At 37.8% G+C, this 14,180-nt stretch overlaps 1 protein-coding gene across 3 annotated transcripts in view; it reads right to left on the bottom strand.

Annotated features, from left to right (window-relative positions):
* LOC114177804 (DNA-directed RNA polymerase 3, chloroplastic) overlaps positions 1-14,180 on the bottom strand; it is a 30,055-nt gene that overhangs the window by 14,487 nt on the left and 1,388 nt on the right. For all 3 annotated transcript variants that reach the window (XM_028063349.1, XM_028063348.1, XM_028063347.1), the window contains exons 2-9: positions 12,799-13,002; positions 12,583-12,716; positions 12,107-12,176; positions 11,508-11,566; positions 5,500-5,617; positions 2,884-2,997; positions 2,507-2,638; positions 1,860-2,276 (exon numbers count right to left, since the gene is read on the bottom strand). In XM_028063349.1, coding sequence (XP_027919150.1) covers positions 1,860-2,276; positions 2,507-2,638; positions 2,884-2,997; positions 5,500-5,617; positions 11,508-11,566; positions 12,107-12,176; positions 12,583-12,716; positions 12,799-13,002 — 1,248 coding nt within the window. The remainder of the gene's footprint in view (positions 1-1,859; positions 2,277-2,506; positions 2,639-2,883; positions 2,998-5,499; positions 5,618-11,507; positions 11,567-12,106; positions 12,177-12,582; positions 12,717-12,798; positions 13,003-14,180) is intronic.

Genomic DNA, 14,180 nt, shown 5'->3' with positions numbered 1-14,180 from the left:
CCTTTTAAATTCTCAATGTCTAATCTCTGAAATTAGATTTTATATCACCCATGTCTTCTAACCACTCCATGCCCAAAACTGTACTCCCTATCCAAAGTCAACACATAAAAGTCATCATTAAAACAATTTACGCAGCTGCCCTTGTAAGCTCTCACGCACAACTAGTCTTAATTCTCTGCCCTCCTCCCACCTTCACACGTTCTGGTACTGTAGGTGCCAATGGTAACCCTAATCTTTCTACCAATTTTGTATGAAATTGAGTTGCCCCGTTATCAACTAGAACCAAAACCAGATTTCCTGCGATTTCTTCCCACAAAGATTCAAGCTTTGTGGGAATGAAGGAGGAGGATATACCTAAAACAACTTTTAGGACGAATGGCAATCACTACAAGTATTTGATAATGCATTTTGGTCTAACTAATGCACCTTCTCCATTCCAAGCCTTGATGAATGATATCTTTAAACGATACTTAGGAAATTTACAGAATTTTTTTTTGATATACTAAAATATAACAAGGATGAGGAAAGTCCATGTGACACAACTAAGGAAGGTCTTTCAATTATTACAGAAGAATGAATTGATGGTAAATAAAACAAAGTGTGATTTTGGGGGTATCAGCTGATCCAAAGAAATTGAAAAAAATGCTAAATTAGTCAATTACAAAGGTACTAAAAGGACTGATGATATTTTTGGGAATGCAGGCTACTATAGCCACTTTGTAAAAGAGCACGGGGTGATTGCATTACCTCTTACAGACCTGCTCAAGAAAGACCACTTTCATTGGTCTGATGAGGCTGAAAATGCTTTCAATCAGCTCAAAAATACCATGACTTTGCCATTTTGGCTGCCAGATTTCTCCACACCATTTACGGTTGAAACTAACACCAGAGTGAGGGAAGTGTTGTTAAAATAAGGAAGACCAGTTTCCTTTTTCATGCAACCGTTATCTCCAAGGGTCCAATAACAATCTGCTTATGAAAGAGAGTTGATGGCAATTGTGATGGCAGTGCAGAAACAGGGACATTATGTTCTTGGTCAGCATTTTACCATAACATTAGATCAGAGGAGCTTGAAATTTTTTATTGACTAAAGGGTTATTGGGGAGGATCAATTTGAATGAACTTCCAAAATTTCCCGCTTTTGACTTTGAAGTATAGTACAAACTAGGAAGTTTAAATAGAGCAGTCAATGTTCTCTCCAAGCATATGATGTATGCATCTTTATCAGGGTTAAATTTGGTTGAATGAGAGGTTTGGGAGAAGGAAACTGAAGCAGACGAAGGAACGAGACTGATTATACAAGTCACATTGTGGACAACGTCCCTTGCCAATTTCTCCTCTAAAAAGGATTGTTATTCCATAAAGATAGATTGTGTTGCCTGAAAAGTTTTCCAGGTATCCTACCATTTTACCAAAATTTCACTCATCACCCCAAGGTGCATTCAGGCTTTGTTAGAACCTACAAGCAAATTACATTACTTTTTTACTAGGAAGGTACTGACATCAAGCACTTTATAGGCAAGTGCAATACTTGACAAAACAAATGATACTGTCCTTTTATCAAAATATTAAACCGAAAGCTGGATACATATGACAATGATTTCCAATATGAAGAACCTACCATGCAATTCATTGTAGGAATTTTGGTACAAAATTTCATTTTTTTTTTATATATTCAGACATTTCTTATGGTTGTATTACTATTTAGATAGCATAATTTCTATTAATGATCTGGCAGAAATTTCTATGCATCATAAGCCCACAGGGGGAGCTTGGAGTCGGTTTGATAACTTATAAAAGTAGTCTACAAAGTTAAAACATCTATTTTTCAATCCTAAGGCTTCCAATGAAACATATACCTGATGAATTGGCAGGTGTGAGAGAACAGAATTTGGTGACGAGCTTCTTAAGGCTTCTGACAGATTAATACAAGCAGCAAGGCACTGGAAAGGATCCTCGGCCCTTAACCACCACCGATTTCCATTAATAGGGTTATCAGCAGAGTCAAATATATCACGGAGATGATTCTCTACAAAAGCCAGGCGTTCATCATAAGACAGCTTTTCAATACCCCCAGCATATAAATTTGCCAAGTGTATTTTCAGCCAGTGTAGTCCAGACTTTCCTAATGGGCGCCCTTCAGAAAACTCAAGCAATCCTCGACATAGATCACAACTTAAATGATTCAAATGAGAGTGCATGGGATATGCTCTACCACGGAAGTCAATATTGTGGGGATAATGAAAGCCTTCCTCCTCTTTCATTTTCTGAGCCACCTGTTTCAGATGTATATTGTAATTATTATCCAGTTAGTGAAACATGGAATAGAAAATAATTATTGAAAATTTAGTTGAGATTATGAAACTCATGATTAAATGGAACCAACACTGTACTATGCAAGATCAAGACAAGACCATAGGTCACTGATGAAACATATAAAATTGGAAATTTCAATTCTTCAAAATATAAAATAGAAAAGTATTGACAATTGGAGGAGATGTCTTACAGAAAGCTTGAGTTCCGTGTCACATCTTAGAGAATGTCTCTCTAGATTAATTTTTTCTGCCTTCCTTACACTCCACTTCCATTCCTGAATTTGTTTTAATTCCTCTATAGGTGGCCTCTCTGGTATAGGAACCTACAAGTGAATTTGGCATATATAGGTCAGACAAACTACATAGAATAGGTAATGCTGAAAACTCGTCACACTTCAAGCATTTGATGAAAAAAGGAGGAAGCATACAGGTGAATATATATTTAACTAGTTTATGTTAAACTTTCTTTCATTTGTTTATCTTTGTCGTCTAATTTTTAAAATAAATTGAAAAACAGACAAAACACGTATAAAGATATCTCTAAAAGTTGTATACTGTTTATGCTTACATCTTTGCGGTCAATCAAACCTGCAACGTTACCTCCTGCAGCCCAGAGGTGCTCCACAACACCAAGTAATCTTCCATTTACTCGCCATTTGGTGCTGCCAAGTGTATCCAGGGCCTACAAAAATTTGTCATTAAAAGAAAAATAGGTTAAGCTTATACACCAAAAGCATACTATCAAAATGAGACTAAAAAAGAAATAGTGTAAAAAAGAATTGTGCCTTTGTACAAGGAAAATTAAAAAGAATGGTACCAAAATAAGATTTTAAGATATAATTAACTGCAAAGTCCAAAGCACCTTTAAATGTAGGAGACTACAAAAATTGAAAGTTAAAAGAAAGTAACAATAGTATTTCATAAAAAAATTGGAACCGCTCATTTGGAATATTCCCATGTTACTTTTATAAAAAGAAAATGTTATCTAAATGTTGTGTGTCAAATGCAGACCATAGTATGTATTATGCCAATTTATAGAATAAAATACAATGGAGAAGAGGACAAAAACAATGATAGCCCTTAGACAATAACCAAGAAAAATACACTTCAAATATTTGGCAGAAAGTTTATCTTTACTTGGAGTAAGGTCATGGAAACATGTGCAACCAAAGACACGAAGAGGAATATAGTAAAGACCTCTAGTTGGATACAAGAGAGAATGTGGAACCTAATTATTAAAGGTAGAGGAAAGCATGCGGTAAATAACAAGTTATGAGAATCGCATCACCCTAGAAGCAAAGATGAACATTGTGGCAAAGAAGTATACAAGCAATTTCAACTGAGTGTCAATTCCTTCTTTCAGTGACACCATTCAATTGTGTAATGTGAGAACAAGATGTTTGATGAAGAATACTTTGTACACTCAAAATAGACTGAAACTAGCAAGACATATTTATAAGCATTGTCAATGCATAAAAATTTTAATAGAAGTGCCAAATTGATTTTGAATTTCAATTGACAAACTTTGGAATACAGAAAAATCATCAAAACGATTTTTCACTAAGAATAACCAAGTACATTGGGAAACAGGCAAAGACTCCAAATAAGATAGATCATAGAAAAGGGACTTGTTACCAAATATATGATCAAAGGCATTAGAGTCAAGCATCTAAGGTCCAAGGGAGGAAGACTAAGAAACAAAGGCTACATGATTACTAGATCGAGCAACGGTGGCAAGAGGTTGTCTATGTTTCATGGCTGCCTCGCATTGGAGATACTAATTGTAGGCATCAACAAAAATTAAGACCTCACCAAATGCTCCTGGCGAAACGACTTGAGCAATATTAGTTTTCTTGAGTTGTTATCGGGCCTTTGTATGTCAATTTGCCTCAATATGGCCATACAATTGACAAAAGTTGCAATGACGATGTTGACCACGATAGTCACCATGATTTCCACTTCATCCACCCAGTAGGTAAAGTGGGAGTAAAAGGCAAATGAATTTATTGAAAGTTCAAGAGATTGCCCAAACATGTGAGAAACTGCAAGGCGAATTAATTGTTGACTAACATTGTCATAAGATGGAATAACAGTGTTGGATAATATTTGATTGTAAACAAAATCAAACTCAAGAGGAAGTTCAGCAAGAGAACGAACCATAAAAAAACTTTCCACGATGTTTATCATGTTTGTCGGTGTCATTAGTGAAAGGAATGACTACATCAAAATCAAAAATTAATCGATGGAGCTTACCAAGATAGGTTTGTATATCATTGTTTTCAGCTTTATAGAAACAAGCTTGGAGACAAAGCTGTTAGGCAATGAGCATCATTGGAGTAAACTCTCTTTGGCTTTGTTCCAAACATCATAATAGATAGTAAAAACTTGGTATTGGGCTGCAATTTAACATCAATGGAGAACCAGAGAACACTATGCAAAGCTACCGTCTAGTTTGTTTAGTGATGGGTTTGTATATCTTTGGTCTTTTTGGTGAAGTGGTTGGCATGACCTTGACCCCAGAACCACAACTTAACAGCAGCAGCCCAAGAGCTGTAGTTGTTTATCCTGGCCAGTTTTGCACTACGAATCGGCGAAACAGCGGTAAAAGTCATTGCAGGAGAGATGCGGTACTTTAAAGGGCACTGTTGGAAGTCATGGGAATGAACCCAAAAGGGACACATGGATGTGACTAGGTGTGAGGAAGGAGGCAGAGGGCGTATACAAGCACGTGAAACACACGCTTGGAAGAAGCTGCTTGAGTGGGCATGTGAGACAGTGGAATGGAGTGATGAACAAAGCTTGGTGGCTGCCAAGGGAGGGTGATTCTGGTCGCTAACAGTCACCAAAGGAAAATGACACTAGGTGATGGAGGAAAAGGGCACACAGTGACCGCAGGTACTGTTTACCCAAGAAAAAAAAGAAAACAAAACAAAAACCAGGAGCCTTCTGCAAATCAACAAACCAAAACTACTGGTACCATAATATTAAAAAAATGTTATTGAAATGTGACAAATGCAGGCAACATGGTATGTATTTATATCAATTTAAAAAATGAAAAACAATAAATTCTTACCTGATAATCAGGAATCAATGATTAATTTCCTATAATTTGTAACAATGAATAATTACATTCTAAGATCTTTCATGGTAATGAAAAAGGGTAATAAAAATTTATATAAAGTACCTCAAAAACTTTTCGCAATTGTTTCCTTCCAACATTTTTCATTACATCTTGCTGCTTCTTGGATCCATGAGTGCGCATGATATAAGATGTCAAGAACAAATAGCCACCATTTTCATACCTGGAAAGACTGTTGTCAGAAGCTAGACATGCAGTCTTACGAGAGGAGAGAGAAGCACCTAAGAATTTAAGGTTGTAAAGATGATGAAAAATTGCATTTAAAAAGAAATGGCTATAAGTTGTTAAGTTCGCTGTTCAATTCGAATTTGTTATTCTCAATTGAGACCTGATGAAAAGATTAAAAATACACATATTTCTAATGGATTAAACCGTACAAAGATGCATGAATATATAGATACAAGAAGCCAAAAATAAGGGGGGAATGAAGCAAAATCTATCCTAATTATAAATGTACAACAAATTTCCTATAAACAGGCTAATTGCATATATACAAATCAAATTATATAATCTTAAATACTTCCTATGAAAACATAATATCTAATGTGGACCATCTGTGTTAGATATAAAAGAAGAGGAAGTCAAATGTTTGAAGCAAAAAAGAAAAAGCCATAGAAGTTTTGAAGATAGTTTTTGCTTTTTGTAAGCTACAAACATTGAAGATGGCAAGCTAGCATAGGACCTAGATGATAGTGATTAGAGAGTAAGTCCTAAAATCCTGGAAAACAAGGTTCTATTATACAATTGATTAGAATCTTGAATGTCACGGAAAACATGCTCCTTGGAATGATAGATTACAAAATAATCATATCCAGTTACAAGCAAGAAAATCAGTTACAAAGGTAAAACCATGAACAATGGTAAGCGATGCATAAGGTAAAACATAACTCAGTTAAGTACACATGAGCTCTAAGTTGTAATCGATACAAGCGAGATAATTTTACATAAATTTTTTTAAGTCAGAATTAACGTGTTCTCTATTGTAATTGATTACATAATCTTAGAATAGTTTCTGGAAAACTGGTATGAACAGTTAGAATAATGTAACCAATTACATCCGTCACAACATGTGTTCTCATAAATAAATATTAGTTCTACCTCACATGATACACAAGCCCATACTTAAAAAGAGAGAGAAATCTCAAAATCATTCAAATACTCTGAAAAAAGCTTGTTTTACACTTAAAAAGAGAGATAGAATGTTTGGAGAGATTATATTGATGTGCATGCTTCTGTATGTTTAATCCTTCCTATTTTTACTTACAAATTCGTGTAAAGAGTCAGGAGCCAAATTTTGTGTTCCAGCTAAGTGGATTGTGTTCTTGAGATAGGTAGTCACTCAAGGGGTACTATAGATAAGGTGTCTAAGTGATTTGGAATGGATCAGGTTGTAAGTGTACACATAATATTACTTATTGTGGAATCCTACAATCAAGGATTGATTGTTCAAGACTGATGTAGTTTAAGAGTTGAAAGTGAATCAATATAAAAAGGGTTGTGTGGTCTCTCTTGTCTAATATTTTTCATTTTTTTAATTTTTATTCGATTAACTGGAGATTCGCTTAAATTCTTGAAGAGATCTTTAAAGGTTCCTTGGCTACTCAATTCAAACTTGTAAATCAATTCATTTGAGAAATAAAGGACGTTTTACAAAGTTTTCCCTTTTCAAAAAGATCTAGGGGTAAAAGTTTTTCACGTTTAAAGTACCATCAATTCAAGCCCATTCTTGAAGACATTTATATGCATTTACTGTACACTAGATATAGCAATTCCTGCCTTTTACTAAGCTACCTATATCCCAAGAAAGTACCTCAACCAACCTAGATCTTTTGTTTGAAAAAGATACAGTCGGTATTGTTTCAGTTTGAAAATGACTATATGAACATAAACAACCAAATAAAAATATTGGTTAGAGGAGCACACATAAAAATGGAGTAGTCTACTGCCCTCCAAATCAGGGCAAAATGCTAGACAACTGGACTAAATTTTATAAAACCTTGTAAAGACAATGTACATCCATGGGATTTCCCTGGGCAACAAAACCATTAGGCTGTTCCATTACCTATTCTAAGTTTCCATTAAAGACATTTTTAGATCTAACTGGTACAATTATCAGAGTCACATGGCTTCCATAGAAAGAAAGAAATTAATACAGGTCATTTTAGCCACATGGAGTGTCATTATAATCAAGGGAAAACATTTGGGTATAGATTTTAGCCACCAAATGAGCTTTCATCCTATCAATTACCCTGTCTAGACCAACTTTTACAACATAGACCCAGTGGCATCAATCGGTACAAATTCCAGGAGGAGAATGAATAAGGGTCCACATTTGGCTGGAGCCTAAAATTGTAATCTAATCAATCATAGTCTATTGCCAACCTGGATGAAAAAGAGCAGTAGAGACTTAGGAACAGTGACATAAGAAAGAATGAAGACACAGGTATAGTGCAGAGGAGAAAAATAGTGATGAACTAGGGAAATCATAAATAGAAGAGAAATGGATACCTTTATAAACTGCAATGCAAGGATCAGTTAATAACTCCAGAAAATCCACAGTAGAAGGTTGGGACAAAAGCCAAGTCAACTGAACTCTTGCGGGAGATGTGTCAACAAAGACATGACACAAACGACACTCATGAATTATCAAGAGACAAGGAGTAGGAGTAGAGGTGTCAATTTGGCCCAGCACACAGGGCTTGGCCCTGACCCATGTGGGCTAGGGCCAAAAAAGCCTACATTAAAAAAAAAAGCCCCCATCAAAGAAGCCCACAGGGTCAAAAATCCTACAAAAGCCCTGTGGGTCAGGGCCAACCCATGGACTTTCATCTTCAACATGAAAAATATATTATTTTTTAAAATAAATTATTATGTGTGGAATAGGCCCAACAACCGAGGCAAGCACGACGATCCGAATAGGCCCAACGACCCGGACCTACCCGACGACCCCAACAAGCACAATGACCCAGATGGGCTCGACGACCCAAGCGGGTTCAACGACCCGAACGGGTCCGACGACCCAAATGCGCCAGACAACCCGATCACGCTCGACGATCTGATTGGGCACGACTATACAGTTGGCCCCGACGATCAGGACAGAACAAACGAACCAGAAGGGCCCGATGACCCAGACAGGCCCGACGATCCAAACAGGCCCGATGACACGAACGGGCCTGACGACCCGGACGGGTCTGACAATCCTAATAGGCCTGATGACCCGGACGGACCCGACAACACAGACTAACCCTACGACTCGGACGAGACCGAGGACCCGTACGGGCCTTACGACCCAGACAAGCCCGACGACCCGGACGGGCCCAATGATCCGGACGGGACCGACGACCCAGCCGAACCCAACGGGTCCAATGATCCGTTTGGATCGTCGGGCCCGTCGGGCCTGTTCGAGTCGTCAAACCTGTCCAGGTCGTCGAGACCGTTCGAGTCGTTGGGCCTGTCTGGGTCATTGGGCCCACCGGTGTCGCAAACCCATCCAAGTCGTCGAGCATGTTCGGGTCGTAAGGACCGTCTGGATCGTCAAGCACGTCCGGGTCTTCGGGTCCGTCCAGGTCATCGGATCCATCCGGGTCGTTGGGTCGGGTCCGTCTAGATCGTCGAGCACGAAAAGGTCATCGTGTCTGTTCGGGACATCGGGTCCATCCGGGTCGTCGGGCCCATTCGTGTAGCTGACTCGTCTGGGTTGTCGAACATGTTCGGGTCGTCGAGCACATTTGGGTCGTCGGTCTCGTCCTTGTCGTCGATCACGTCCAGGTCGTCGGGCCCGTCTGGGTGGTCATGTCAGTCCTGGTCGTCGAGCCTATCTGGATCGTCAGGCCCGTCCGGGTCATCAAGTCTATCTGGATCGTCGAGGTTGTCTGGCCTGTTCAGGTCATCAGGCCCATCCTGGTCGTCAGGCCATTTGGATCGTTGGGCCCATTTGGGTCGTCGGACCCGTCCGGATCAACAGCCTGTCCAAACCGTCGGGCTCGTCCGGGTAGTCGGTTTCGTCTAGGTTATCGGGCTCGTCCTGGTCTTCGAGCACGTCCAGGTCGTCGAGCCTATTCGGGTCGTCGGTCCCGTCCGAGTTGTCGGGCAAGTTCGGGTCGTCGTGCCTGTTCAGGTCATCGGGCCCGTCCCGTTCGTCGAGCCCGTCTGATCGTTGGGCCTATTCAGGTCGTCGTACCTGTCTGGATTGTCGAGCCCGTCCAGATCATTTGTCTTGTCCAAACCGTTAGGCCCGTCCAGGTAGTCGATCTCGTCCGGGTGATTGTACATGTTTGGCTCGTCGGGACTGTTTGGGTCTTCAGACTCGTCCGGGTCGCTCAACTTGATCTTTGACTCTGGCTTAATGTCATTTGGGGGGCCTAACCCACCTTAGCCCTAGCCCTAACTCACTAGAGAGGGGCTTTGGGGGCTGAGGCTTTTTTTTGGCCCCCTCATTTGAGGGCCCCCTAAAAGGTAGCTTTATGAAGAGTGGGCCAGGGCTAGCTCATGGGTTAGGGGCCAAATTGACACCTCTAAGTAGGAGGCCTTTATGAATATAATGGAGTTGACCTATCCAAGACAAAAGTAGATGGACAATTGAAGTGAGACAAATAATAAGTAGTGCTTGAGAAGCAGAAAAGGAATACCTTCAAAGGAATTGATATTTTCTAACATGAAAAAATGATGCGCAGAAGGACACTGACATTGATACCTCTTCTAAACTCTAGAATAGCCAAGGAAAACATGCTTCACAACACAAGCAAAATAGTTTGTCAAGTCTTAGACTAAGATCAAGAACAGAGCAAGTGGAGCCAAAATCATGAGGAGGAATATAAACCAGGGATTCATCAGGAAACAATACAGAATGATGCACCTTGTCTTGATTAGGGGAAATAACATTTTGCTTATTAAAAAATGAAATAAGGACAATATTGCCCAAAACTTCAAAGGCGAAATAGTAATCATAAGTAGAGTACATGCAATTTCCATAATATAACTGTTTATATTAATAATACCATTTTACTGAGGTGACAGGGACACAAGTATTAATCCACTATTGACCATACAAGAAATACAAGGAGCTGAAGATTTTTTTTTGCATTATCACTACGTAGAATATAAAGAGAACAATCAAACCGATTTAGAATTATTTTAAAGAAATTTTTAATTATACCATATAATTGTGATAAAAATCCACATACAAATGGAAAAGTCACCAATAATGGTTACAAAAAACCTGTCTTAAAACAAGTGACAGAACCTTGACATCGTACATTAGAGTGAATAACAGCAAAAGGAGCATAGTTTGTGACTAGACACTGCAAGGATAACAAGAACATACATGTTTTTCTAGCTGACAAGATAGTACTACAAATAAGATTGATGAGGAATCCTTTTCTTTAAATTTTTTAGACTGACTCAACCAACAACAAAGAAGATTAGGAGACCTTGTACTGGTGCATCCAACTGATGATGAAGACTGGAGGTAATAAATCCCACGTGATTCATATTATGTACCAATTGTCGACTTATATGCCTATTCCATATAAAAATAGAATCAGAAGTGAAGGCTATATAATAATTTTGACTACGAGTTGGAGGACTAGCAGAAATCAAATTAAAAATGTAACTAGAGACAAGAACATAATCAGGAGATAAAGATAGAAGAGTGAATGACCAATGTCACTAGCTTTAGCTTTTGACAACCTACAAAGTAATATGATGAGGAGTTTTAAGTTGGGATGATTTAGAGTTAAGAAAAGGATTACCAAGTACAAGATTAGAAGCACAAGAATCCATAATCAAATGGTCAAGAAACGAGGATTGAGAGAGACAGCACAGAATTACAAGTATGAGAAACTGTGGCTAAGGATGATGCCCTGAAGTGCAAGAACTCCATGTACTCATCATTGGAAACATATTATGTTGTGTTCTTAGGCTCAACGTCCACCTCTCTCCAGCTTTGAGAAGGGTTTAAACATGGCACAATAACTCAAGCCAAGTCTCATTAAATCTAACCAATCAGATATTTCAACACGAAATACTAGTATGAGCCATTCCATGTGCCATACCCTTTCCACTTTTTTGGAGGTACTAGCATTGGCATGTAAGGCATTAACATATGCTTAACCTGCACAAAACAAATGCATAGATTAATAAATAAATAAATAAAAAAAAAAAAAAACAGATTAAAATACAGTATGCTCATGAGCTGTCCTCTTCTTTTTGAAAGAATAACCCCTTACTAACATGCTTAAAAGAAAATAGATTTACAAATAACACACAGAAGAACATGTTAGAAGTAATGTAAATGTTCAATGATTTCACGAAAAAAAAAAAAACAAACTTCATGCTTTTATCTAGGAGTAACAGGAAAAGATAAAGTCCTTTAAAGCACAAAAATCTTCACCATGAAGTTTACACAATGCAATAAGAATCCAGGTGTTAAGGCCCTTCTGTACCTCCATCTGAATACAAAGTTCTCTAGGCTAATAACAAGTTCAAAAACTAATGTACAGCAGGATAGTGAAATATTGTTATACACAATTATTAATTTGCTTTGCTTTCATGCTCAGTAAAATGAAAACCTTTACAGCTCAGTAGGACAAATTCATCTTCAAGTTATTGTTAAAACAGATCAGGAGGGTGGGGGATAGATCTCTCAACTTACAGATTTATCCATCCCAGCAAGGATTAAGGGATCACATTCTATAACACCATAATTCTTCAAAATCTTTTGCCTACAAATATCAAACAGATATTCAAAATATAACAATAAAAACACACGGATAAAGCTATTTTCATCAAATCATTAAACTATCTTTAGAGATATTTTGTTGTTCACACTTTAAAAGATCTATCATTGACATACACGTGAAATATGAGTCCCTCTTCAAAATATGAGATTTTTATCCTCTCATTTTCCTTAAGTAAAGAAACAATCCTACTCTATCACAATACCTTATAGTTTCTGCTTGTCAGTGAGAATCCTAAACTAATAATTATTGATTAAAAGCAGCACAATATTCAAAAAAGCAGCCAATCGCTACTTTCTCTGATCTGATAGAGTATTTAGTTACTAAGGATTAAACTGTTAAACCAATCATTGTATTGATTTAATTTCTCTAGAAAAGGGTGAAGCCTCACTCTGGATTCCTTGATATAACTTTAAATCTATGCCTGAATGCTGGTCGAATATCAGGTGGAGTGTCAGCAGACTGATTAATTGGAGAGTGTACAAATGCTGTTTGAATTAATAAATCTATTAATCGACATCCCAGCTGCAGAGATTCATAGAGTTCACATTAGTTCCAATTAAAACAATAAAGTCAAAGATAATTACACTCAAACATTAAAACGAACCTTAGCTTGGGTATCACGCCCCCAAGGGCCACATTCTTCCTCTTTCAATAGCATCTGAACCTGTTTAAGTCTTCTTCTTTTAATCAAACCATTTACATGTTTCCTTAATTTTTGTGTATCATTATCCGTACAGTCTTCACGGTCAGCCTCTGTTTTCTTACTCTTGCGAGTTCTAGTCTTTTCCAGGAAGTTATGAATCCTAACCTAAAGTTCAACCAATAAGATAACCAAAACAAATATGTAATTTATAACCGAAGTGAACAAGTAGAAAGAGTGCAATTATCTCACATTGCTATTAATGCTATATTACAGCAACAACAACCAATAAAAGTGGCATGAGCACAGAAGGAAACTTCAATGACACAAAACTCCCACTAGTACCTTCCCTCCCCCAACAGTAAAATTGGATGTGAGAATTCCTTGACAAAGAGCTCCCTGGACTAGGTACAATCCAAAAGTAGTAATTAAAGGATTGAACCTCAATCACTATCACATATTACTAATAGCATGTTGGGATTTCTGGTGGGAAGCTTCTAAAAAGCAAAGAGATACACACACATGCTTTCCTTTAGCAAAAGTACTTAGAGCGGCAACCCAAACAAAGGGTAAAGTGTTGGATCATCAGAACAACTCATTTCACTTTTATTCCCAATGCCAGAAACTTCAAGTGAAAACAGTAACAAAAAAGTCACAAAACACGCAATCAGAGACTAAGGGTCCAGACAACTTTACTGGAAACTTCAGTGCACGGTACCATACAAAATGCAACAGAAAAACCACTGATTAACTACTAAGATATTGCAACAGGTTGTAAACGTGCCAATTGGCCATTTGGAAGTCCCTCGCCACATATCATTTCACTATTCTATGTCCTAACCGGAGGCAAGTAGTCATAAAGTTTGGCACCCATGATGAAGTAAAACTCACCCATTTCCCCATTTTCAATTTAAAAACGATACAAGCAATAGCAATAATATAACAACAACAAAGCCTTATTATCTCACTAGGTGATAAAAAAAAATCAACACACTAAAATAAACCCAAATAAATTAAATTTTAATGTTAAAGCAAAACTCGTTAGGGTCCCCTAAAACTTACACGCGGACCACAAAACCAGCAGAAACAAAGGTCCTGTTCGGGGTGGTGGTGAGCTTTTTTGACTTAGATACAATGTTCAAAGCCAAAACATGTTCTGCAAAAATGGGGTTGAAATGATTTTAATTTTGAATGTTTATTTAAAGATATAAGAAGTCTTCTCAAATACTATTACTTGAAAAACAACTTCTAACAGCTTATAGTAGTACACTTAATATCCTACTAACAACACTATCTATAATCTATAATCTATAACAAGATTCTTCCTTTAACTGTACACATTTTAT

Source organism: Vigna unguiculata, chromosome 3, assembly GCF_004118075.2.
Source record: "Vigna unguiculata cultivar IT97K-499-35 chromosome 3, ASM411807v1, whole genome shotgun sequence".
NCBI lineage: Eukaryota > Viridiplantae > Streptophyta > Magnoliopsida > Fabales > Fabaceae > Vigna > Vigna unguiculata.
The sequence above is the reverse complement of the archived record's forward strand: the minus strand, read 5'-3'. Positions and strand labels throughout refer to the sequence as shown.